This window comes from Molothrus ater, chromosome Z (genome assembly GCF_012460135.2).
Source record: "Molothrus ater isolate BHLD 08-10-18 breed brown headed cowbird chromosome Z, BPBGC_Mater_1.1, whole genome shotgun sequence".
In the NCBI taxonomy this organism is placed as follows: Eukaryota; Metazoa; Chordata; class Aves; order Passeriformes; family Icteridae; genus Molothrus; species Molothrus ater.
The window spans coordinates 63,121,753-63,144,975 of NC_050511.2; the positions used below are offsets into that span (position 1 = coordinate 63,121,753).

The 23,223-nt window shown below is 38.1% G+C and overlaps 1 protein-coding gene across 3 annotated transcripts in view; it reads left to right on the forward strand.

Annotated features, from left to right (window-relative positions):
• Nucleotides 1–16,939, forward strand: part of CEMIP2 (cell migration inducing hyaluronidase 2) — a 49,655-nt gene extending 32,716 nt beyond the window's left edge. For all 3 annotated transcript variants that reach the window (XM_036403146.2, XM_036403145.2, XM_036403147.2), the window contains exons 12-24: nt 1,227–1,315; nt 3,180–3,311; nt 3,805–3,840; nt 4,549–4,704; nt 7,331–7,508; nt 8,004–8,219; nt 8,881–9,092; nt 9,616–9,801; nt 10,916–11,135; nt 11,714–11,812; nt 12,939–13,087; nt 13,791–13,897; nt 14,615–16,939. In XM_036403146.2, coding sequence (XP_036259039.1) covers nt 1,227–1,315; nt 3,180–3,311; nt 3,805–3,840; nt 4,549–4,704; nt 7,331–7,508; nt 8,004–8,219; nt 8,881–9,092; nt 9,616–9,801; nt 10,916–11,135; nt 11,714–11,812; nt 12,939–13,087; nt 13,791–13,897; nt 14,615–14,811 — 1,977 coding nt within the window. In that variant the 3' untranslated portion in view covers nt 14,812–16,939. The remainder of the gene's footprint in view (nt 1–1,226; nt 1,316–3,179; nt 3,312–3,804; nt 3,841–4,548; nt 4,705–7,330; nt 7,509–8,003; nt 8,220–8,880; nt 9,093–9,615; nt 9,802–10,915; nt 11,136–11,713; nt 11,813–12,938; nt 13,088–13,790; nt 13,898–14,614) is intronic.
• The last annotated feature ends 6,284 nt before the right edge of the window (nt 16,940–23,223 follow it).

Here is a 23,223-nt window from a genome sequence, read left to right on the forward strand (position 1 = left end):
CTCAGCTGCTTGCACATGGTGACGCAACCTTGGCTAGAGATTAAGGTTTAATATTGCCTTCAGGAGCTCACTTATTTGCAACAGTTTTCTTATGAAGTTCTCAGCCTCCAGTCATTGAGGAGTGTTCTGTTAGTATGACTTTTAAACCTTTACCACATCTCAGCTAAAGTTTCACTTCAGCTGAAATCCTTAAAGTATTTCATTTGGAATCTAGTTGCTGTGTGTATGTATAAATATAATGACATTTACAAAGCCACCTAACTCTAAATAATTACTTGTGTTTGTTTGCTGCATGAGATTCTCATAGTTTAACAATTGAAACCTCATAAAATCATTATTGGATTTTTTTTTTTTTGCCAAGTGAAACTGATTTTGCCTTACAGTTGTCTGGGATACTAAGAAATGCAGTGTTTGATGTAAGTTGTGTTAGTAATGTTTTTGGGAATGTAGGGCATTTTATTCAGATTGGAATTAGAACATACTGAATACAAAAGTGCATTGTGAAGAAAAGATTTTCACCTGTATAGCTATTATCATCTTTAAACAAGGGTAGCAATTTGTGTGCTAAAGTTCCATGTTGAAGGAGAGCTCCACTAGCAGGTCTAAGAATCTGCTTGTGTATAAGACTCAGTTGTAATCCTGATTTGAATCAGAGGTGAAAGTAGTCAGTCACAGGTATTTGTAAGTAATTCAGGTAAAAGAGCACAAATGCTTCCTCACACTTTTATTTTCTCAAGTAATTTATTTCATACTGGATTATTCAAGCTTATTACTGCATGGATCAAAATTATCTTTTATGGTAAAGATAGTTTAGTTTTAAAGTGAAACACAAAGGATTTTTCACAGTGGGTTTTAGGGTTTCTTTTCTTTTCCATTTATGAGAATAATCTGAACTCACCACAGGATTGGCTTCCAGATTTTCCAGCATCTGGTAATAAATGGAAAACCTCAAATAGATGTTGTGAAAGAAATCTGAAGTGAACTTTGATCATTTTCCATTGCCTTTTTTTTAAATCACAGATATAATTAATATAATTTTAGCGTTGACCGGTTTATTATTTTAATTAGCTTCTTTTTCATTAGACAATATGCCAATTTAAGCCAAATGGAAAGATCTAAGAGTTTCTAATATGTGTATAGAATGCAATGCCTAAATTTTTAAAGTTTCATTTCTACTCTATCTTAAATTTTGGATATTATGAATTTTCTTTTCTTGCTTATTTCAGGCTGGTTTGTTCATTGATAAGGGTGTTAAAACAACTAATGCTAGTGCTGATGATCCCCGAGAATATCTCTGTTTGGACAACAATGCAAGGTAAAGGATATTTTCTTTCAAGTGGGTGAAAAATGGCAAGGTTTTGAGACTGCTCTTATATCCAATGGGGAAAAATTCTTTAAAAACAATAAAATAATTTATAAATTATAACCAAGCAGTAAGTTCATATGTATTCTTTTCCTTCATTTATTAATCTGTTTTGGGAGCAACAGGCATGGTATCTCTTAAAGGATTTGGGTTCCTTCTGAGCTTTTGCTCAGGATAGTTTCCGTCCTCTTAGAGGACACCATTTTAAACATGCTCCACTGCCATGCTTAAAATGTTTTCTGGAATTGCTGCTGATAGGAAAATATTCCTTTAAAATCTAATCTTCTGATTTATAACTGAGTTTTAACTAATTGTTAGAAAAAGGCCTCAGTAGTGCAGCTTTCCTACTGCTGAATGTTTCTGCTGTTCCTTCTAGACTTGGAAGTCATAGCTCGGTAGTACAGTTCTACTGAAGGCTCTTTGCAGAGGTGGTACAAACAACCACATTTTCTTCAGTTTACAAAGTGAGAGAAGGTAATGGAGAGTCTAGGAAAGTCTAGGAAAGTTCCAGGTTATACTGTACCTGCTTAGTCTTGTCCTGAACTTCAAATAAAATAGCCTGGAATACCAGTTATATGAATAACTGTATCTGTCAACATTTTATTGTGTTTACTGAGTATTAGCACAGAAATTATGGTTCATAGATTCTTTATTGTCAATTGACCTGTGTTTAAGACAAAGACAGTTAAGTGACTGCTACAAATGCAAAGAGGAATGTTCCAAATTTTGATGATACTCAATACTTCATAATTTGGAAATGAACCTGCTAGTTCCCTGTTTTGACAGAAAATCCATATAACCCTTGCGTTTTACCTCAGTCATAACAGATAATTGAGAGGAACTTGAGAGGGGCAAGATGCCCTCTGAGATCTGTAGTGTGTTGAGGATGCAAGAAACTCAGTGCATGAAATGGGGTTGTGTTTCACAGCAGAAAGAAAAGGAATATGACACGGCATAACTATGTGAGGTCCCTAATCATTGTACATGGAATCAGACTGGAGAGATTTAAATGTTATTCGAGAGGACTGAGTCTATCAATACCTAGCATTTGCTTATCTTCTCATTTCTCCCTTGGATGGGGAGGGAGCAGATCCAAATCTCAACAAAAGAGTATCAGGTGATTGGGATAACAGACATAGGTATCTTTACTCACTCAAAATGCCTGTTTGCACTTTTTTAAAATGTATTACTTTTTGTCTGGGGTCCTGAGGGTAATCAAGTGAAAATGTCACAAGTTCTTAATCAGACTGTTTCTTCCTACTATTTAAACTAGTTTCCAGTCATAATTTACTGTACAAGACCATCTTGGTAGCAATGCAATGGAAAAAAAACTCAGACATGCCCAAAGAAGCAGCACTGCTGTGTGTCAGAAAAGCTTGAAACATTTGAAGGATCAGTTAGACAAATGTCCAGACTGTTTTTGCATAACTAATGTCAGCCCTGTGTGTCCTTCCAAGGAGTTTATAATTCCCTTCATCAAACTTTCACATTAATGCTTCACTACTAGTGGAGAGGGCAGAAAGAAAAGGGGGATAAAGGAAGGCTAAAGGCAGCTAAAGAAACTTAGAGAGACTGAGCCTGTTAGAATTACTGGAAAAGAGATGTTTCACTTTCCGGCTTCATGGTACCCCAGACAATTTTCTAGTACTTTTGAGGACCAGAGATATACCTGCTTTTAGCTTCTTTCATCCCAAACATTAAGCAGAGTGAAATTTGCCCATCAGATGATTGTTTGTCTTTCAGGTTCACTCAGCACAGCATATATGGCACATGTAAAATAAAAAGTTTTCTTGTACTAAGTGTTTATCTCTTCCAGGTTTCGACCTCATCAAGACGCAGACCCTGAAAAGCCCAGAGTTGCTGCCCTGATTGACCGATTAATCTCTTTCAAAAACAATGATCATGGAGCCTGGGTCAGGGGAGGGGATATCCTCATTCAGAACTCTGGGTAGGTATTTGGAAGCAAATAGCTGCATGCTGTTTTCTCTGAGGCTTTGTTTATGAAAGTGCATTACAACAGAGTTATAGGAGAGGATTGATGGTTAACTTCAGGTACTTCTCAGTATGACCAGCTCTCATACCATCCCACAACTTCAAATATGCAAGTTTATATGTGATTAGATGAGAACCTGCTTTAAACAGCAAAAAAAAAAAAAAAACAGCTGTAGTAAAAAGAAGCCTGAGAGTTGGAAGAGACAGAAAATTCAGACTGGGATTTCTGTTGTCTTCCTGAAGCTCTCAAGTCCTGTTTAAAATATGTAGAAAATTATTTTACTACTTTTTAACAAGAATGCTTTTAGGAAAGTTAACTGTGTGGTGGTTATATGTTTCATTAATAGAAAAATTCAAGCTTTTTTCAGTGCATAGCAGGATGTGCTCTTATATTAACCAATTGTAGGATAATTCAGAAAAAACAACTGATGTTTCGGACTTTCTTGTAGGTTTGCAGACAATGGAATAGGTTTGACATTTGCGAGGTGAGTACTTTTTTAATAATTTCTGTATTTCCTTGCATAGAAGCTTAGAAAATCTACATGTATGTATTAAAATCAATAGGTATGCTTTCATAAGGCTGCAGTTTTTGTTTGGGGCCTGGTTATATTTCCAGTCATGCAGATGATGTTATAGAGGCTGTAAGCTGGCATAGCTGCCAAAGTTTCTGCTTTAGTTCAGCCTGTGCTTGGCTTGCACCACAGTTTGTTGCCCCTTTACCAGAAAGCTACATTTATCGAGGTATTCTTGGTAGTGTATGATTCCTTAGGCAGCATTTTTTTCCTCCTGAACAGTTGAAAGTGTGTAATGGAAAAGAAAGGGGAGTGAGCATTTAGCAGGGGTAGAGTCTCTTTCTAATGAAGAATATAAAGAAACTTAGGTAGTGAACTGAAATTACTGCTGTTGACATTATGACAAGCTAGTTCTAGGACTGGAAAAGTGAGCTGTAAATAAAAAGAGGCTCCTCTACAAAGGGAGTTAGAAATTTTAATGTTTGGATCTGCTGAACATTTCAGTGAGTTAGCCTCTATTAATGTTAATGATTAAATCTATTGTTTTGTGTATTGTCCATGAAGTCTATACTGCTTTGCTTGAGGAGGGCTGTTACAGAAGTAAAAAGTGGTGTTATGGCTTGGTATAATCATCTGCTGGAGAGTCTTGGCTAAAGATTTGTCTTTGATGTGCTTTGATAGTGATGGGAGCTTCCCAAATGATGAAGGTGCCAGCCAGGAGGTATCAGAGTCGCTGTTCATAGGTGAGAGCAAGAATTATGGGTTTCAAGGTGGACAAAATAAATATGTGGGAACTGGAGGAATAGACAACAAGACACGCACTCTGCCTAGAAATCGGTAAGTATGTCAAGAATGAAGGAAATAGAAATACAAGAAAAATTTGCTGTATCAGATGTAAAGACCCTTCTTGGTTGAGCTGTCAGAGATTAAGACTCCATTGAAAGTGATGCTCTCTTTTTCTTTCTAATGCTATGTGTGCAACTGTGTCACTTTCACCTTTTTACTGAAGCAGGTTCATCTGATGCTTCCACAGGTTACTATTCTGTAGAAATTTAAGTTATCCTACTTAAATTGAACCTTAGACTTAAAAAGTATTTGAGTCTAGAAGAGCTTTCAGGTAAGAGAATTTTAAAGGTCAGCTTGGGACTAGAGACTACAGTTTGTCTGTGACAAATCACTGTCTGTGACCATGATCCTTCTCTTTTCTCTTTGACTTCCACTGGTGCTTGTTTAACATAATACCAAGCCCTACCCTTGCCACAGAATTAGAAAGAAGACTGTTTTGGTTTAAGCCCAGCTGGAAATTGAGCCCCATGTAGCCACTCCCCTTTTCTCAGCTCCTCAGGTGAGAGAGACAAAAGACAGAGATCTCAAGCTGACGCAAGAACAGTGTACTGGAAACAATGAGATTAAGAATATTAACAATAATAGTGACAATATTAATAACAAAAGTATACAAAACAAAGGTGATTTATGTGCAAAAAAAAAGGCAAAAATGCTCACCACTCAACCTGGTACTGGGTAGCTCTCAAGACGAAGAACAAGATGGCCAAGAGACCATCTGCACTCCAGATGTTCTCCTGGTGGACAAATCCTCTGGCCAGGACTGGTGTTACCCCACTGCTTCCCCAGAAAAAGGAATGCTCTCCCTTCAGAAAATGAGAGACAGTCCCTTTCCCCCACTTCACAGCCATGATGTCAGATGGTATCAAGTAGCACAATGTATTGGCTGTGCCCACATGGCTCCAGGTTCTGTCCCCACATATCCTTGGCCAAGTAGGACAAAGGGTGAAGTGGGCCTCAGCCACCCTAGTTTTTTTGCGGTTCAGCCATTTAAAGAGGGGAAGTTAATGTGGTGATATGAGGTATTCAGTCTTGTTGAGTGGAATTACCTAACAACTGAGGCTGGAAGGGGTCTCTGGAGATCATCTTGTCCAACTCCCCTGCTCAAGAACTGTCTCCTAGGGTTATCAGGTTCCAGGATAACATTCAGGTGTCTTTACTATATTTCCAAGGGTGGATTCTTCATAAATTTCCGGGGCAACCTGTGCCAGTGATCAATCACTCAGTGAAAGGTTTCTCCTGTTGTTTAGCAGGGACATCTTAGTTTTCATCTTGTGCACATTGCTTCTGGTCTTGTCACTGGGAATACCCTGGCTCCATCTTCTTTGCACCCTGCCTTCAGAAGATAGAGATTACTGCCTGAGGTTTTTCTGCTCCAGGCTGAGCATGTCTCCTGGTGTTTCTTCCCATGAGAGATGCTCCACAGACTTAATCATCTTTGTGACCCTTTGCTGCACTTTCCAGTATCTCCATACATGCCTTGTACTGGGGACAAGCACTCCACATTGTCTTTTCACCAGTCCTGAAAAAATGGGAAGCATCACTTCCCTCAGTGTGCTGATAACACTTCTCACAGTGCAGCCCTGGACACTTTTTGCCTCTTTGTGGCAAGGGCATATTGTTTGGCTTATGGTTAGTTTTGCTTCCTCTAGGACCCATAGGTCCTTTTCACTGGCACAAGGAGTTGTTGCTCCCAATGTACAAGACCTTGCATTTTCCCATGTTAAACTTCATGAGGTTCCCATCCGCCCATTTGTCCAGGCTGTCAGGGTCTGTCTGGGTAGTAGCACAACCCTCTGCTGCATCAGCTGCTTCCCTCTGTGTTGTGCCCTCTGCAAGCTTGGCCCATAGACTGTACTTGGCCTAATCATGCAGATGACTAATGAAAATAATGATCAAGACTGGACTCAGTATTGACCCCTGGGGTACATCACCCATTATTGGTCACCAGGTAGACTTTATGCCATCACTTTCTGGGCCCGGCCATTTGTCCTCTCATCCTGCCCATACTTCATGAGGATCATGACACAGTGTCAAAAGTCTTACTGCAGTTTTGGTAGACCCTCTCCTCTGCTCAGCCACTGCTCTACCAGGCCAGTCATTTCATCACGGAAGTTTATCAGCTTCTCCTTGGTGAATTCATGCAGATTATTCCTGATGACTTTCCAGTCCTCCAGGCACATGGAAGTGGTTTCTAGGATTAGCTGCTCTATCATCTTCCTGGGGGTCAAGTTAAGCCTTAGCAGCCTACCATTCTCTGTGTGCTCCTTTCTCAAGTTAGAAATGACATTCACTTTCTTCCAGTCTGCAGTCACTTCCAGTTACCATGATCAATCAAAGAGCTGGAGGTATTATTTTTCTGCTGTATTTCTCATATTGAAAAAGAGGTACATTTGTGCATGGATAGTGATAGCTCTGCTAACGGGAAAATTTAGGAATAGAGGATTTTTTGACTCATTAGAGAAGTGCAGAAACCATATTTCCTTTGCTAAATTCTATCTTGCGAGTTGTTCTGTAATTGTTACTTTATTGATTTCTGAGAAGAGATGTATTTGACACAGATTCAAGTGTACCATGAATTTTGTTACAGGATGGTATAAATATTTGCTTGCATCAACAGGACATTTCCAATCAGAGGCTTTCAGATCTATGATGGACCTATTCACCTTACTAAGTGCACATTTAAAAACTTCGTGCCAACTCCAGACAGATTTACCAGTGCAGTTGGATTCTTGATGAAAAATCCATGGCAGATGACTCCAAAAAATAACATTTCTCTTGTGAAGTTTGGTCCAAATGTAAGTTTACTACAAGTTTTCCTGAAGTCTTGCAAATGGTTTTCTTTTCTTGTATTTAACATACACAAACAAGAGTTGTAGGTCATCCTTTCTATGCATACCTACTTCAGAGTTTATCTCCTGGCTGGAGGTCATGCCTCCTTTGTCTCCTGACCAAAAAATCCAATACCAACAGAGATGTAGGATATGTTACACTAAATGATTAATGGCTTGTGGTAAAGTTGAAAAGAAATTTTTATAAGATTTTTAAGGTTTGATGTATATCCTTAGTAATTTATTTTCTGCAGCAAATATTAACATTGTTCAGAAGCAAGAGCTGGCTTGAGCCGGCGTGAGCCTATTAGTAAAAACCAGCACGTCTGCTTTGCACGTGCTGCTATCCTTGCTCTAAAATTTTTAATCAGCTTTGTCAAATTCCTGTGTTTCTGCACATGTGCAAATCTAAGTCTGTATTTCAGCCTCAGGAAAAACAAAAATTTCTGTTGTTGTTGTCAGGTTTCTTTGAAAGCCTTCTTTGGGAAGCCTGGTCCCTGGTTTGAAGAAGGAGATCTGGATGGTGACAAGAACTCAATATTTCATGACCTAGATGGCTCAGTGACTGACTACAGGGACACCTACGTGGGCCGAATGGATAATTACTTGATTCAACACCCCAAATGCGTTAACATCACAGAATGGAGTGGAGTGGTTTGCAGTGGGAACTATGCACAGGCTAGTACTTTTGGCTTCTGTTTGGGGCAAATGTATAGTATGAACTACTTGTGGAGTCAGGTAGGGTAACAAATAAAAAATTACCTGTCTTTGGATTTCAAAATTTTTTTGCTTTTAAAGATACTTCTATACATATCACACTTTTGAGCCAGTTGTGTATACATCATGCTTCCTCTCAGCAGACTGAGGGTACAGTATCAGATGCTGCAAGATAAAACTAAATGTGTTTGCCAAGAATTCTGTGTTGCAGCTGTATCTGCTAAAACATCTTTGTTGAAGGTGTCTTCTTCCACACAAGTTCTGTCTGCTTTTTTTCACAGAGTAGATTTTAAGGGGTTGTTTTGTTGGTTTGTTTTCTGGAGATGTTAAATAACACCTTCTGAATGAGTCTTACAGGTTCCCATTCTGGTTCCTGCTCTGCGTGGCCAGATGTTATAGCTGATTTTTTTTTCTCCTTCATACCCATTTTTGTCTGTAAGGTGGGAAAAATCTATAATGGTTTTTTAAATAAGACTTTTATTCAGGATGGATTTGTGCATTGTGTCAGAACATCAGATTGCAGCTTTTTGGTTAATAATGTCCTGATAGTGCTTCACAATTTCGTTTTCTTTTGCAAACGAGATCAAATATTCCTATTTTCTCCCTCTTAAATATCATATAGGTTTATGTCCAAACCTGGAATGGACAGAATCTTTCCATGACTATTGTCCGAGATGAGTATCCAGCCAATCCCATGGTTCTTCGAGGTATTAATCAGAGAGCAGCTGCCTTTCAGCAGTACCAGCCAGTGGTGATGCTCCAAAAGGGCTATACAATACATTGGAATGGAAAAGCTCCAAATGTCACCTATCTGTATCTCATCAATTTCAACAAGTATGTTTATTTTCTTTTGTGGCTTTGATCCATAAGGCAATACTGAAGTTATGTCCTGCAAAATTATTGTGCATGAGTTTGCAATCATCTGGAAGACCAGAGCTTGGGTTTGGTTTGTTTTTGGGTTTTTTTTTTCATAGTTACAAATACAAAAGTATGGGATTAAACAACAGATATGCATCTGAAGTTAAACACTTGTCCAGTACAGTGTCTTTAAGGAAAAGCCTTTGGAGAGGATGATGTACCAATAGTGAAGTCGAGCAGAATTGTACTTGATTAGCTTATCATACTTGATTTTGTTGGCAGATGAACTTATTAAACATCTCTGAAGTATATAATCAAATATATCCTGAGACAATCAGTTACTAAAATGTTTAATGAAAGACTGTGCAGATTTGATCATCTGGTTGAGGGTTTTGGAGCTTTTTGTGTTCCTGTTTCTTTTTTTATGGAATGATCTCTTTGCTCTGTATTGACACCTAAACTGTTCCTGTGAGGACTCATATATTTTATATTGTTTTAGGAATGACTGGATACGTGTTGGTCTTTGTTACCAACCAAAGACAGATTTTCTTATAGTGTTGGAAACCTTTCAAAGGCGATCATCTGCTCTGTCAAGCAAGGTGGAGCGCTACACACCTGTATCTTCAATGATGGAGCTTGAAAAGAATCGATCAGACAAGAGGTTTTACTTTGACGACAGTACTGGGTAACTCTTGTAGTTTGACTCTGCTAGAAGATGTTGTTTAATTTTGAAATGTCCAGCTTGAAAGTGTTAAAAGCAACTGGTTGAGGCACCTGCCTAAGAGGAAAGCTGTTGAGGACTCCAAAACTCTTTGGAAGAATGTTCATATGTCTTGAAATCTCCAAACTACCATGGTTGTCATTGAAATACTTTCCAGAAGCACCACAGTGGCCAAAGTTATTTCCTACTCTATGTCTGGGGAAAATATTACTATATTTTCAGTATTTCTGGTGTGCTGCACAGCAGTGCCTTTTAGGATTTAATTTCTTAGTCTTCAGAGAAATTGTCTGTTTTCTTGTTAAGCAGAAAATTCTATAAATTTCCAAGAAACTTTCTCTTCCAACATTTAAAAATTATATTTTTGAAAATCCTAATCTGTTTTCAGCTGTCTCAAAAGAACTTAAAAGTCCTAGTCTCTCTTTCACAGATGCCACTATGATCCTTCTGAGAGGTTTTAGATATGATCAGCTTCCAGTAAATTAAGTCCTGTGTACATTAGTTATGAGTTTTGCAAACAGTGAGTTAGAATTTATAATTTGTTCTCTTATTTATTTTGTTCTGTTACCTGCTACTGTGCTTATCTATAATAAATACACAAATTAATTGTGAAAATTCACAGATGAATTTTGAACAAACATTTTATGTTGCTTTGTGTAAGAGCTTTTCACCCTAAAATGCCTTTCCAGGTATTTGAAGTAGCACAACTATATTGTTCAGTGTTGGTGGGTGAAACTGAGTATTTCTGCTGCATGTCTGCAAAGATCTATGAGCAAGGAAAAAATTCATGCTCTGCAATATGGTTTTTGTTTCCTGTAAGCCACTGATATGAGGATTGTTATTTCTTTGCAAAGCATCAACATTTATATTGATGTCTCCTTTGTGGGGAATTTTAGATAAGTTGCTAGGGATTTCCTAACTCTAGTGAACTGTAAGTACTTTCAAACCTTTGGATAGTGGTGCAGAAGTGAATACTGTAGTTTGTCTGCTTCTGAAAATCATGAAATATAGCTGCTAAGATTGAATATAAATACCTATATTTCACCAGTTAATTTAGATTATTTTTCCCTTTTTTGTATAGATTACTGTTTTTATTTCTTCAAGCCAAATATAATAGGGATGGTCACAGTTATTGCTCATCTCAGGGATGTGAAAGGATCAAGATTGTGACCAAAGATTCATCAAAAGGGATAAGTAATTGCATGGCAAAAGCTTACCCAAAGTACTACCAAGTACCAACCGTCATAAAGCAGATGCCAGAAAAAACTACTGTACCATGTTCAAAATGTGGCACAACTCAGGTAAAATAAAATAAGCTAAAACTTTCATGAACTGTAGGATTGGTGATGCTGTCTACTCAATTTAAGTCCAAATTTCAATCTTTCAGCACAGAATACTGCACTTTTAAATTGCAGTGGTCAGCTTGTTAATCTTCTTGGACTCCTTGAAGGTTTGGAGTCCTTTCTTGTAGCATGGTTTCAAGGTTTTTTTTTTCTTCTTTTGTGCAACTCCTGCTCCAAGTACAACAGAAAAGGGACATAGGTGGATTGGTGTCTTGCACTGCAGTATTGTCTGTGACACATGGAGAGCTTTGCTGCAGAGATCTACATGGCAAACCTTCTCTCTGTTTGGATCTTTGTTTATTAACGTGAACTTGAAATTGTCTCAGCTATACAAGCTGAGAAAAATATTGAAATTAAGAGATAAAATAGGTTCCACTATGTATCATTATATTTATTAGTATTAGTAGTACCATAAATAATGCCATTGACAAATGGATATATTTGCTTTGGAGCACGGGCTGTCTGTTGTAAACTGGCATGATAAAGTGTTGAAGAAACATTAATATGTGTACTTAACTGTTTTGTTTGATATCCAGATGGTGTTCACCAGTGACCCTCACAGAAACTACCTCCTTGTGCAGATTAATTCATCTGATGAAAAAGAGTCAAGCAGAGGCCAGCAAGCATTTATATATGTAAGTATTCTTTATGGTTTTCTTCTTAAATATCACTATAGCAGTATGTATTGTAGCAGTTGTACAGCTCTTCATAATGCACATCTCAGTTTTCTTCACTTGAATGAAAAGATTGCTTCATTGTTTGAAAATAAAGTCAAAAAGCTTATGTTTAAACATTAGAAAGTAAGGCTTCAAAACCCCATTTTATATTTGAGTCCTATTTGCTGAAGAGAGAAATGTTCCGATTAGAGTTTAAAATGTTCAGTTTATGTTTAAATCTTAGTTTAAAATGTAAAAAATGTATCTGGGCATACATTTATGGCTGGTTTTGCAAATAAACAGAAGACATAAACTAAAAATTTGTTAGTTAAATCCATTTTGTTGAAATTGTCCTTGTGCAAGCAGATTAGTAAATTAGTGGGATGGGTCACATGAGCCATTAAGCTTTGCTGAAGTCCTCTAAATGGCAATTGCTAAAGAATCAGTAGGTTTCTGTATTTGTTCTGGCGTGGCCCAAGTGAGCCCAGTGATGTGATACTGTATAACAAGTAGTTTAGTTTGACTTTTCCATTCAGATGCTGAAGTAGAGTTGTGCATGAAGGTGAAGTACCACTTAATGGTACTTCCTTACATTCTTCAGTGCTACAGAGTCATTGTAGTCATTGTTGGCCTGGCTGAACTTTCAGTTATTCAGGTAGACAAATAGCACATGAGCAGCTTAACCTTTGCAGCTGCGAACTTCTCCAGGAAGGTGTGTGCCATATCCAAAACAGCAGGAAGAAACTGGGCTGGAACTAACCTGCTGCAGGGATCAATTAACTGTATCACTGTAAAGAAGTCCAGAGGATTCAGTGTCTGAACTTTAGCTTCCCAAAGCTGGAGCGATGACTGAGGCAGGTACTAAGTCACCTGGAATGTGCCATATTCCTGTAGAAGCTACAGGCTTAAGACTCCCATGCAATTTCAGAAATCCCATTAAGCAGCATCCTTTCAAAGGAAAAACTGAAGAGTTGCTAGGGAGAAGCAAGTATTTGTAAGGAAATTACTGTGTCTAAACTAGAGTAAGATTGATTGCCACTGGGTGCAGTAGAATTGCTGTTTGATTCATATTAACTTTCTTTTCTCTCTTTTTCTTCCCATTGAGGTCAATGACACCATGTTTTCCTTCAAGGGTAATGGAATACTTATTGTTGTAGTAGATGCCTGCACTGGCACAGTGTTGGGAAACAAATTATTTTCTGGAGTAGACATTAGGCATGTAGATGGATATTTAAAATCTGGAATTCCACAAAGGTATGTGCAATGACCAGTCATTTCCAGTATGTCCTGCAAGCTGTAGCTCTGCTCTCTGACAAGGATTTAAATAATGACAAATAGATCATGATATCTGAGCGCTGAAAGTGAACACAACATATGTCTAAATTCAGGCAAAAGGAGAAACAGAGGAGCAATTTATTGGACAGTGTATCCTTATTTAAGAAAACTAAGCAGATTTTGAGCACTTAAAATTTTTCTGGTGTTGCTTTTTTCCTCAAAAATAATTTTCTTTAACAAGACATCATGTAATAACACTGCTTTGCTTAAAACAAGAATAACTTTTTGTTTAATAAGGACAGTGGCAAGGACTATGTGAAAGATGTTGTACTGTTTTCTCCCTGTGGAGAAAATTATTTATTACTAAATAAAGATAGAGAGTTAGTGTCAGAAAATAAACAGTATTTTAGTTTTCTAAATTTGGATCAATATCCAAACTTGATTTTTTTGATACAAAATACTAAATCATATCTAAATAACACTTTCAAATGATTTTGAAGTTAAAGTCAGTTTAAAACCAAGAAATTCTAAGTACTACTTTCAGAAAAGGTTGACTATTTCCATGTCATAAGCATTCATAAGGAATTGGACACTGAGGGCAGTTAGCTGGAAAGGTGTGTAGCCAGAATATTAAAAAAATGTGTTTATAATAGCTGCTGTGTCAATGCTGTTCCTGTTGCAGGTCTATCATTCTGCTGAGCACAAGAGGTGATGTAGCAATTCCTAATAATTTAGGTGAAGCCTTAATGTCCCTGGGCACAGCGAAACCACCTTATCTTCAGAGCAATGGTTGGTGGAAACGTTGCACATTTCTTTGACACCACCTTGGTCTTTGTGTTCATGTTGGCGTGGTGGGTTTCTTATGGGTGTGTGAGAAGGATGCAGCTGGTGGAAGATGGTTGCCAGTTTGCACTGGTGTGGCTGCTGTGTGTCAGCTCTTGTTGAGCAGCCCTTTAGCAGATGGGGCAGAAAACCCCTTTATCCCATTGTGTGAAGCTTGTTGCAAACAGAAAAGTAACTGGCAGTTCTTTGTGCCTGTGGATCACACAAGAGTCCCAGCCTTTTTTCCTAAAGCCTGTATTTTGTGCCTCACCCAGCAATTGTATCTTTAAGCAATATTCTGTGCCTGCCTAGTATTTCCTGTTCTAAAATAACTTGAAGCTAGAAATGAGAAGCTATTGGTATTTTGAGGCATGATGAGTTTATAGGCCACATGGGGGTAGCTCTCATCTGTTCAGAGTGATGCTACAAGTTGTGGTTGAGAAAGCAGGTTTTATAACTGTCCAATTAGCTGTGTTTTCAAATTAAGATTTCAGGGTATTTAATACTAAATATTGAGACAGGAGATGGCAAATCATTATTTCTTTGTAAGGTGCATGTAAAGCTGAGAATGGATAAATGTCTGGAATGATGTGGGGGAAAGAATTTTGCCTTTGCCTACCTAACCAGTCATGATGCTGCAGTGAGCTTGGCTGGTTTGGTAATGCTAAGCTTTTTCTGTCACAGGAAGCTTGGCCTTTCTGGGCTTCAGAGGAAATACTAAGCCATCCTGGATTAAGCTGTTTACCAGTCCTGCTGGGCATGGGCTCGTTCAGATAGAAAAGTATATCCCTCTGCAACTGGAAGAGTATGGCTGTGCCAGAGCAACTAAAAGCCGTCAGAAAGACCTCGAGCTTCTGAAGAAGGCTGCACGATCTCATTAAAGACTAAGATGTACATAAAATCTGGGGGAAAAATGTGAACTAACTTATTTTTTAATTTATGGCATTTTAAACTATATTGTTATCCAAGTAAATCATGTTATTGTCTGAGAGATGTTTGCCAGCATTGACTGCTTGAATGCCAATCTGTGCACCTTCTAGTTGTACAAAATATTAAAGAATTTTTTAGTATTTGTATAAACAGGTTTCAGAGATTTTTCAGATGTTTGTATTTACTGTAAACAATTTCCTTCTGTTTAATATTCCTTTTGTGTGTAAGAGGGTATTCATAAAAGCCTTAAGTTTTTAGTAACAGGTGTTGGAGTGCATTTTGGGTTACTTGAAAGATTAACATCAATGCCTTCATAAACAGCTTGAATTGGTCATTATAACTTAAGCATTTTTCCCTCAGCTGTTTGGGTGTTTCCATGGGAGTTTTTCTGTGAGCTCGGTTACTTTCTCAGTCTGCTTTCTAACGTGTTAAAGCCCAATCTCCCCTATGCATGAGGCTGACTCAACGGATTTTTAATTGCAGTAAAAATTTTTGCTTTCCTGTGTGAAAGATGGAGGAAGGAATTCAAAGATCCAGCCTGGGGCTGGGTGAGAATTGTGTACCAATCAGCAGTGCTTTACAAGACATTGTGTACAAGTGTGGCATGCAGAGCAGGAAATTACTTCTGTTCTTTAGGATCACTGTTCATTCTCTCTAAATACACAGGTGTGTCTGTAAGAGCTACTTTAATAGACAGTCTAGAAGTTAAGGTTGCAGTCTTGAGTATAGCTTGACTTCAGCTTAGTCTTAAAGCTTTTATCCAGAAGGGCAAAACTAAGATACTGTTACTCTCAATTTGTTAGGAAATGAGGCTTCTACTCTTGCAGTGGTGGATTTTTTGTTTTGCTTTGATTTTTTAATTTTTTTTTTGTTTTGTTGTTTGGTTGGTTGGTTGGTTTTGGGATTGTTTTTGTTTGTTTTTTAGTGTTGGTTTTTCTTGAATTATTTTTAAGGCTATCTCAGCTTTAACTTCTAAGTGAATGGAAAGTGCTCTCAGTTCATTAAATCATACCTTCTGCCTTAACTTTGATTCTCTTAGTATACTCATGTTGTTAATTCCTGTTGACTTTATATTAGGTCCGTTGATTTAATCTGGTTTTGTTGCAATAAATTGTCTCTGCCAATAGTGTAAAAATAATTTAGAACAGTGGCACAGCTGCCCTTTTTCAGGATCTTTGTCTTTGAAATTAAATTTCAGGGACAGTAAAGATGCATTTCATTATAGGGAGCAATAGGTGCCTTAGGGCTAAAATATAACCCTAGTTCTAATAAAACTGACATATTTCCTTCTTCTTCTATATGTTCTCATTCATTCGAGCTGGTATAATGTATCTACCATTCATAGATGCTTTGTGCTTTGAATTCAAAATAGAGTGGCTGTTGTAAATGAACTATATGCTTGTCTTCTCCAAAGATGTTGAAAAACTGTGGGGATGTTTTTTTGTGCTTTAAAGGAGAAGAGGCACAATATCAAACATATTACTCTGTTCAATTAAAATATGCTACCTCAGTGCTACAATTAAACTGCCTGGTCTAATTGAGAAAGGAGGGAGTAAGGAGTATGACACAAGAGTTGAAGTTAACAAATAGATGACCAATACTTTTTTTATTGTAAAACCAAGCCAAATGGATGATTGTGTATTTTGCAGTTGTTTTGATGCACAGTTCTCTTGTTATGTTTAAAAGAAAAGTAATTTTGTTAGGGGAAGCTGTGATAAATCTTTACAACTAACTGTAATGTTTGGTGTTATTAATGCAGGGCAGTGATGTAAATGCTCTGAGTGCAGTAGTGATAGTGTTTGGGGATTAAAATGGCTTTAAGGCTTCCTCTGTTCTCATGCTCAGCAGAGAAATAGTGATGAGGTGGTGATCCTCAGGCTTGTGAAGTTGGCCATTATTTATGATATTCTGCTGTTCTAAGCGTCTTGTAAAATTTGTCCTTTGAAGTGTCAGGGGTATTCTGATGTAGGGCTTACTGATGAACAATTGGACCTGAAGTTAAAGTGTTTGTCTTTTGTGTAAATTTAAACACTTGACAAATAGCATAAATAAATTTTTACATCTGACAAGGCAATAAAATTATGGGTGTCTTCTGTTCTTGTATCAAGTAATTCTATAGTGTGTGCTGTGTCAATAATACAAACTATCTTATTTCAACACTGGTTTACTTGTGAGGTTTGTGGAGTATATCCTACTCTTCATTCGGAGACAAGCTAGCAACACTGGAAAGGAACACTGATGGTGACTGAAGTTATGGGTCTGTCTTGGAAGCCAGATATCTCAAAGCTGGCCTGAGCTGCTGAGTCTACAGTCATTTCAGCTCAAGGGAGCAAGGAGCAGCAGTGTTACTGACTCAGGGGCATCCTATCCTTGTCTTTAACTACCTGGTGGGGAGTGAAGAAGGTGAAAAAGGTGAACACTGTTTTCAGTGGGGCCCAGTGGCAGAGAAAAAGAGTCTGTGGGGACACATTGGAATGCAGGCAGTTCCACAAAAACAGAAGGAATGTTTTTATTGAGTAAGTGATCAAGCACTGGAATTGATTGGCAGTCCACCTTTGGAGTGTTTTTCTGTGGAGGAGCAGCTTTAGCTGACCCTCCTTTGGGACAGCAAGTGTCCTGGGCCCTCTCCAGTGGTGATTGCCAGCCAGGTGATGCTGTAATTGTGGGAAGTTAAGGCCTAATGTAGTTAAGGCCTGATGTACCTAAGCCTCTCTCTTAAAGTGCACCAGCTGTTGCAGCCTGCAAGGACTGAGCAAGACACTTCGCATGTCTGAAACATGGTGAGTCCCCAAACCCCTTCCAAAAGGCATTGTAATTGCTTCTTCATGTTCAGGCTTTGTATACAAATAGATGGATTTCCATTCCTGCAGTAAAGAAATTTAAAAAAAACTCCAAAAACTAAGGAACAAATTTCTTGGAGCCAGTAGCAGATTAAGTGTGCTATCAATAAGGCCCTGTCTCTGGCCAAAGGCACCACTGGAAATCCAGTATATGAGGGACAAGAGACCCATTCTCAAAGAGCCAGGATGATGGCAAGGACATGCTTAGGAGAATAGAGACTTAATTTTGTGTATTGTGGGACAGCAGTGACAGCTGAGGCCCCAGATAACTTCTGACCCTGGCCATGAGTTTCCTGATCAGGGCAAATCACATAATTTCCTCTGCTTCCCCTCAATTCCTTTTCACCTTATGTAGGAAGGATGTAGAGCTAGGGATAGTCATCCAGCTCTGACTGAAAAGCTCAGTCAGCTGGGTTTGATGCTATCTGGATCTGTAGCTGCACTGATCAGTGAAGGTCTTAGTGTTTGTCATGGTTGTATTTGTTTAAGGTAATTCTGATGTCACCTTAGTGCCAGAATATCTGTGAAAAGCAGTAACTTTTCCTACTTCAAAATGTGAGCTTTACCCAGTCATTATTTTTCTATGTCTTCTGGTCATACTTGTTCTAGCACTTATGGGCAGGTTTTGACCCTTCCCGGGGTTCACAAATATATTTTTCTTTCCTAATGCCTTTTCTTTTCCCTGTGTCTTCAGCTAGTTAAAGTTCTAAAATAGTAATCAGTATTGAAGTACAAAAGGCCACCTCTGGCTTGAGAAAATTTATGAGATTTTTAATTGTATGGCTGGGGTCTACTGCAATTTTGCAGATCAAATTTGTACTACCAATTGTAACTTGCTAAATAAAAAAAGGGCTTGTCTGGCCACTTACTTGCATGACAGGGAGTGATGGGACAGGCAAGTAATAGAGTCCCTCATTTTTTTTTTTCCATTATGAAATCCTGGTGTGTGTGGGGTAGGGGGAAGTAGTTTTTGGATATAATAGGAACAATTTTAGACAGAGATGATACTACCACTACCTTCTAGTACCTGAAGGTACAGTATTGCTGGAGAGGGTCTTCTTATTAGGGCATGTGGTGGTAGAACCAGGGGGAATGGCTTCAAACTGAAAGAGTGTGGCTTTAGGTGAGATATGAGAAAGAAACTCTTTACTGTGAAGATGGTGAGGCACAGGGACCAGGTCACCCAGAGAACCTGTGGATGGGATGCCCTATTCCTGGCAGTGTTCAAGTCCAGGCTGGATGGAGTTGTGAGCAGCCTGGTCTGGGGGAAGGTGTCCTTGCCCATGGCAGGGGAGGTTGGAACTGGATGATCTTTAGGTCCCTTCCAACTCAAGCCATTCTATGAATCTGTGAATTTTGGGAGACAGCAATCTTGGGATCTTCTGAGATCAGCCTAGCCTTTTTGATACATCATCTTGTGCTTTTAACCCATAATGAAAACATTCAGAGAAACTTTAGCTTTTCTTGAAAGGTTTGTAGCTGTCACGTTTGATATATTAGTGAGAAATTGGCGTGGTCAGATCATAGAGAAATTTCAAAGCAATCAGTCTGTGTAAACTTTCTCCTTACACATGAACTTTGAAACTTTTTTTCTATTTCTTTTGTATTTACAAGTGCCAAGCAGACTTAACTGTTTTGCCTAGAGAGGGAATTCTTTGTTTCATCTTTTTCCAAGATGAATAGGTTGACAGGTGAATATTCTAATTTATAATATTTTTTTGAGAAATTGTTCACAGAGCATACAAAGGCCTGACTTTATATATAGTTTATTCTAAATGGAGAATCAAAACAAAGTGGTATTTCAGGATTATTTTAATGTGTGCAATTATTCTATGTAGAAAAGTTCTTTGCTAGAGCTGCTATAAAGATGGAAACACAACAGCATCTTTCCATGCAGCATTTCCAGGGAAATGCCTTTTTTTTCCCCATTTTTTTAACAGATACCCCAAAGTCAGTTCAGGGTGTGTTTTGTGTAATTGGTAGTTTTTGGGGATGGATCTCAGATGATATCATCTTTTTGATATCTGTGAAGTTCATGAGCAGAAGATGGTTTATTCCATCTGTAGGGTGTGAACCATGATCTAATAGTTTTCCTTCAGCTCCAGTGCAAATGACTGGTGTATGTTTGTAGTAACAGCAAACAACATTGTAGTTATCTGTGGTCTCATTTCTACTTCTGAAAAATTATTCTGTGATAAGCATCACTCAGTAGTATATATTGCACATTTCTGCTTTTTAATTTTTTAATAGTGTAATATAAATTCCCATATGCAGCATGTTTTGGTTACATTCTTCTTTTTAATGTTCTTCCATTGATACCAGGTTTTTCTGTCCTTCACTGCAGTGAAATACAAAGTGTTAGAAGATATGAGTATCTATAATACCATGAATCACAGCAGCATGCACAATTGCCACTGGGTTGATTCTGCTAGCCAGCAGAAAACATACAGTAAGAACTCACTGTGAGGCTTTAATAGCTAACATGGAAAAAAATGAAGATATAAGAAAAAGTTGTTTGCAGTCTCTATTCCCTATAAGCTGTTCACACCTTTCTCTTTTTGCTTTGTACAGACCTTCACCACTTGTTTCTCAGTTCTTGAGGGCTGGGATGCTACTCTGGTTAAGTGTCTTATTCCCATAGAATTTTCCATTTCTGATATTTCCAATGTTTTGCCTGCAGATTTGTCTGAGTAACTGCCAATCCTTCTTTTCCATTAAATCTATTTACAAAGTTTCTTAGAGAGTGGGTTGGACCTCCCCTGTTTCCCTACCCTTTTTTAGTTCCAGGATGTAACCTCTTTGTGGTGGCGCATCTCCTGCTGCCTCCTTGAGCTCCACTGACTTCAGAAATGCCCATTAGGCCTTGGCCTTGATGTGGGAAATTACTGTGGCTAAAGCAAATTTTCTTGCAACCCTAAAAATAGTGGTGCCAAGTGAGACCCTTTGAACTACCCTGGGCCGCTGTGGGGTGTGACCAGAAATCTCCCTGGGAGTGGGCACCTTTTGGAGCCAGTGAAGGATACTCGGGGATTGCAGCAAACACTGACCCCCTCCTCAGGGCTCAACCCTTCACCCAATGAGGAGGCACAAAGGCATCCCATGTGAGTCCTTCACTGAACTTGAGGGCAGTTTTTCCCAGATATATACCTTGTACGTATTCTTCTAGGTCATACAGTTGCATACAGGTGAGAATATGTCATAGCAAATGTGCTATATGTGAATGCTCTTAGATGCTTAGGTACTTCAGATTTTTAAGTTAGACCTATAAGTGAGCTACTGTTGTTCTTGCAGTAAATTCTGTAGAATCTTCTGACAAATTATTTAAGTCAGGCTATCGATTGAGTGCTGTTGAGTACTGTTAAGTTGAAGTGATGTTAAAACCTTTAGGCCTAAACATTTGATCAAGTCCAAGGCTCAGTTTGGCAAAGGCATTCACTCTGAATCTTGTGATTCAATAGGGGAGTCTCCCTTATTTTTTTGTAATCCTTACTCTTTCCCATCCTTACCCTTTTTCCATCCCCAGCTTCTATGATGTAAATCAATTTTATTTTAGACTGATTGATTCAAATTTTAGTCTGATTTTTCTGTGTGCTATAACTATTCAGTAAATAATACAGTGAACTTTGCCAACAAATTTTTACGCTTTTACTTCTATATTAAACTTGCTTTACCAATGCCTTTGCCAGTGATTCCTTGAGCAACCTAATACACTCATTCCCAACTCTCTAAACAGAGTGATCACCCAAAATACACTTCTTTCATAAAATTCTCTGCTCCTTGTCACTCACATTGTAGCAACATGTTCAAAATCAAAGAGATGCATAGAAATATCTTTGGTGAATAGATATTCAGAATCAGGTTGGGGGACACTGCCCATGTCACAGAATCACAGAATCAGTCACCTTGGAAGAGACCACAGCGGGTCATGTGGTCCAACCTCTGTTCAAGCAGGGCTGTTCTGGAGCACATGGCATTGTATCCAGACAGTTCTAGAATATCTCGAATCAGGGAGACTCCACAACCTCTCAGTGTCAAGCTGAAGGAATTAATAGCACAGAACTTGTGTAAAAATTTTCGTTTCCCCTCCCTATTTTTGTGTACAGTATTGCTTGCTGACCATCAAACAGGTCCTTGTAATCTGTCAGGGTTGGGTTTCAGTTCTTCCACAGACATCATGTTGAATGAGCCAGATTAAATACTTTGCAGTGCAGATTATGGAATGAGAATGGGTGTCAATATGAAGCTTAGAAATGTTGATATCCCCTCTTTGTAGGAACAATTGGTTGGGTTTTTTTCTTATTCTTCATCTCCCTTGCTTTCACACTTCAGTCACTGTGCACTCTTTACCCCCTGCATGCTCCCACCCTGGGCAGTTGTACACAAATAACATCATGGTTTGTAGTGACATGCAAGATCACTTTCCAAAATGAAGATAATAAATAAAGTTCACATTAATATGCATATGTTTAACAGTTATTGACTATATAAGTAGAAAACAGGGGTCCTGAGTGAATTGCAATTTCTAGATTTGTGTATGTTTAATAAATACATGCATAAACAACTGTATTACTCTATTTTTCAAAGAAGATCCTAAAAATTACAAAAATATTTTTGTTTGCAAACAGTTCCCCTGTTTGCCTATGAAAGCCTGATCTGTGAAAGAGTAAATGATATTACAAATTGCCTAGAACTGAAGTCGATAAAGAAGGTCACTGCTGGATCACTCAGAGCATGAAGTCTCAATACAGAGCTTAATAGGGAAGCAAATGTTCTGTTAGGAGCACAGCATATGGTAAATTTGAGTAAAAATCCTGTTTTTTCTCTCACAGGTGACTATACATGCACTATAACTAATATGTGAACCCACACATACGGTTAACCAAATTCTTGGCATGGGTTTAAAAGACTCAAATACTCTGTATCTTAACTGTAAACATTAAGAGTTTTCAGAAATGTTATGCAAAATTAATGAAGCTGTAAAAAGATATGTTATTTGCCAGAATATACCTGCATAACAAAAGTACAAAGTGAGATGAAGTTTCTCACTAAGCAGAGATGCAACAATATAGGTACAGGCAAATCGTTGATCTCTAAAGACAGTAATTACCCTGGCTATCTTTGTAATTTTTTTAAGCTGTCATCCAACAAATGCTTAACTTGTGTACAATCCACTATGTGAGGTTAAGGTCATAGGAACAAGTGTTTGAATAGAAGTGTGGGGTTTTGTTCATAATTGTTACAGAAGTAATTTGGCCATTTGTATCTAAAGTGAGTGTTTAATTCTGCTTTTCTTTTTGTAGTCCATTAATTCTTGCTTTACATTCTACTCCTTGTAAACCAAGTTCTTATACTGTGAACCTTCTTCATAAACAATTAATGAACCCAACTGCATCCAGAGGAGCCATGGGTGAGATTTAGAGAAAAAAAGCAAACAAAACCCACCTTTCTCCATGTAACAGTGGGAGGCAATGTATGTGAGAGGGTTTGTGTGTGTGTGTATTTTCACTGACTTTTCACAGATTT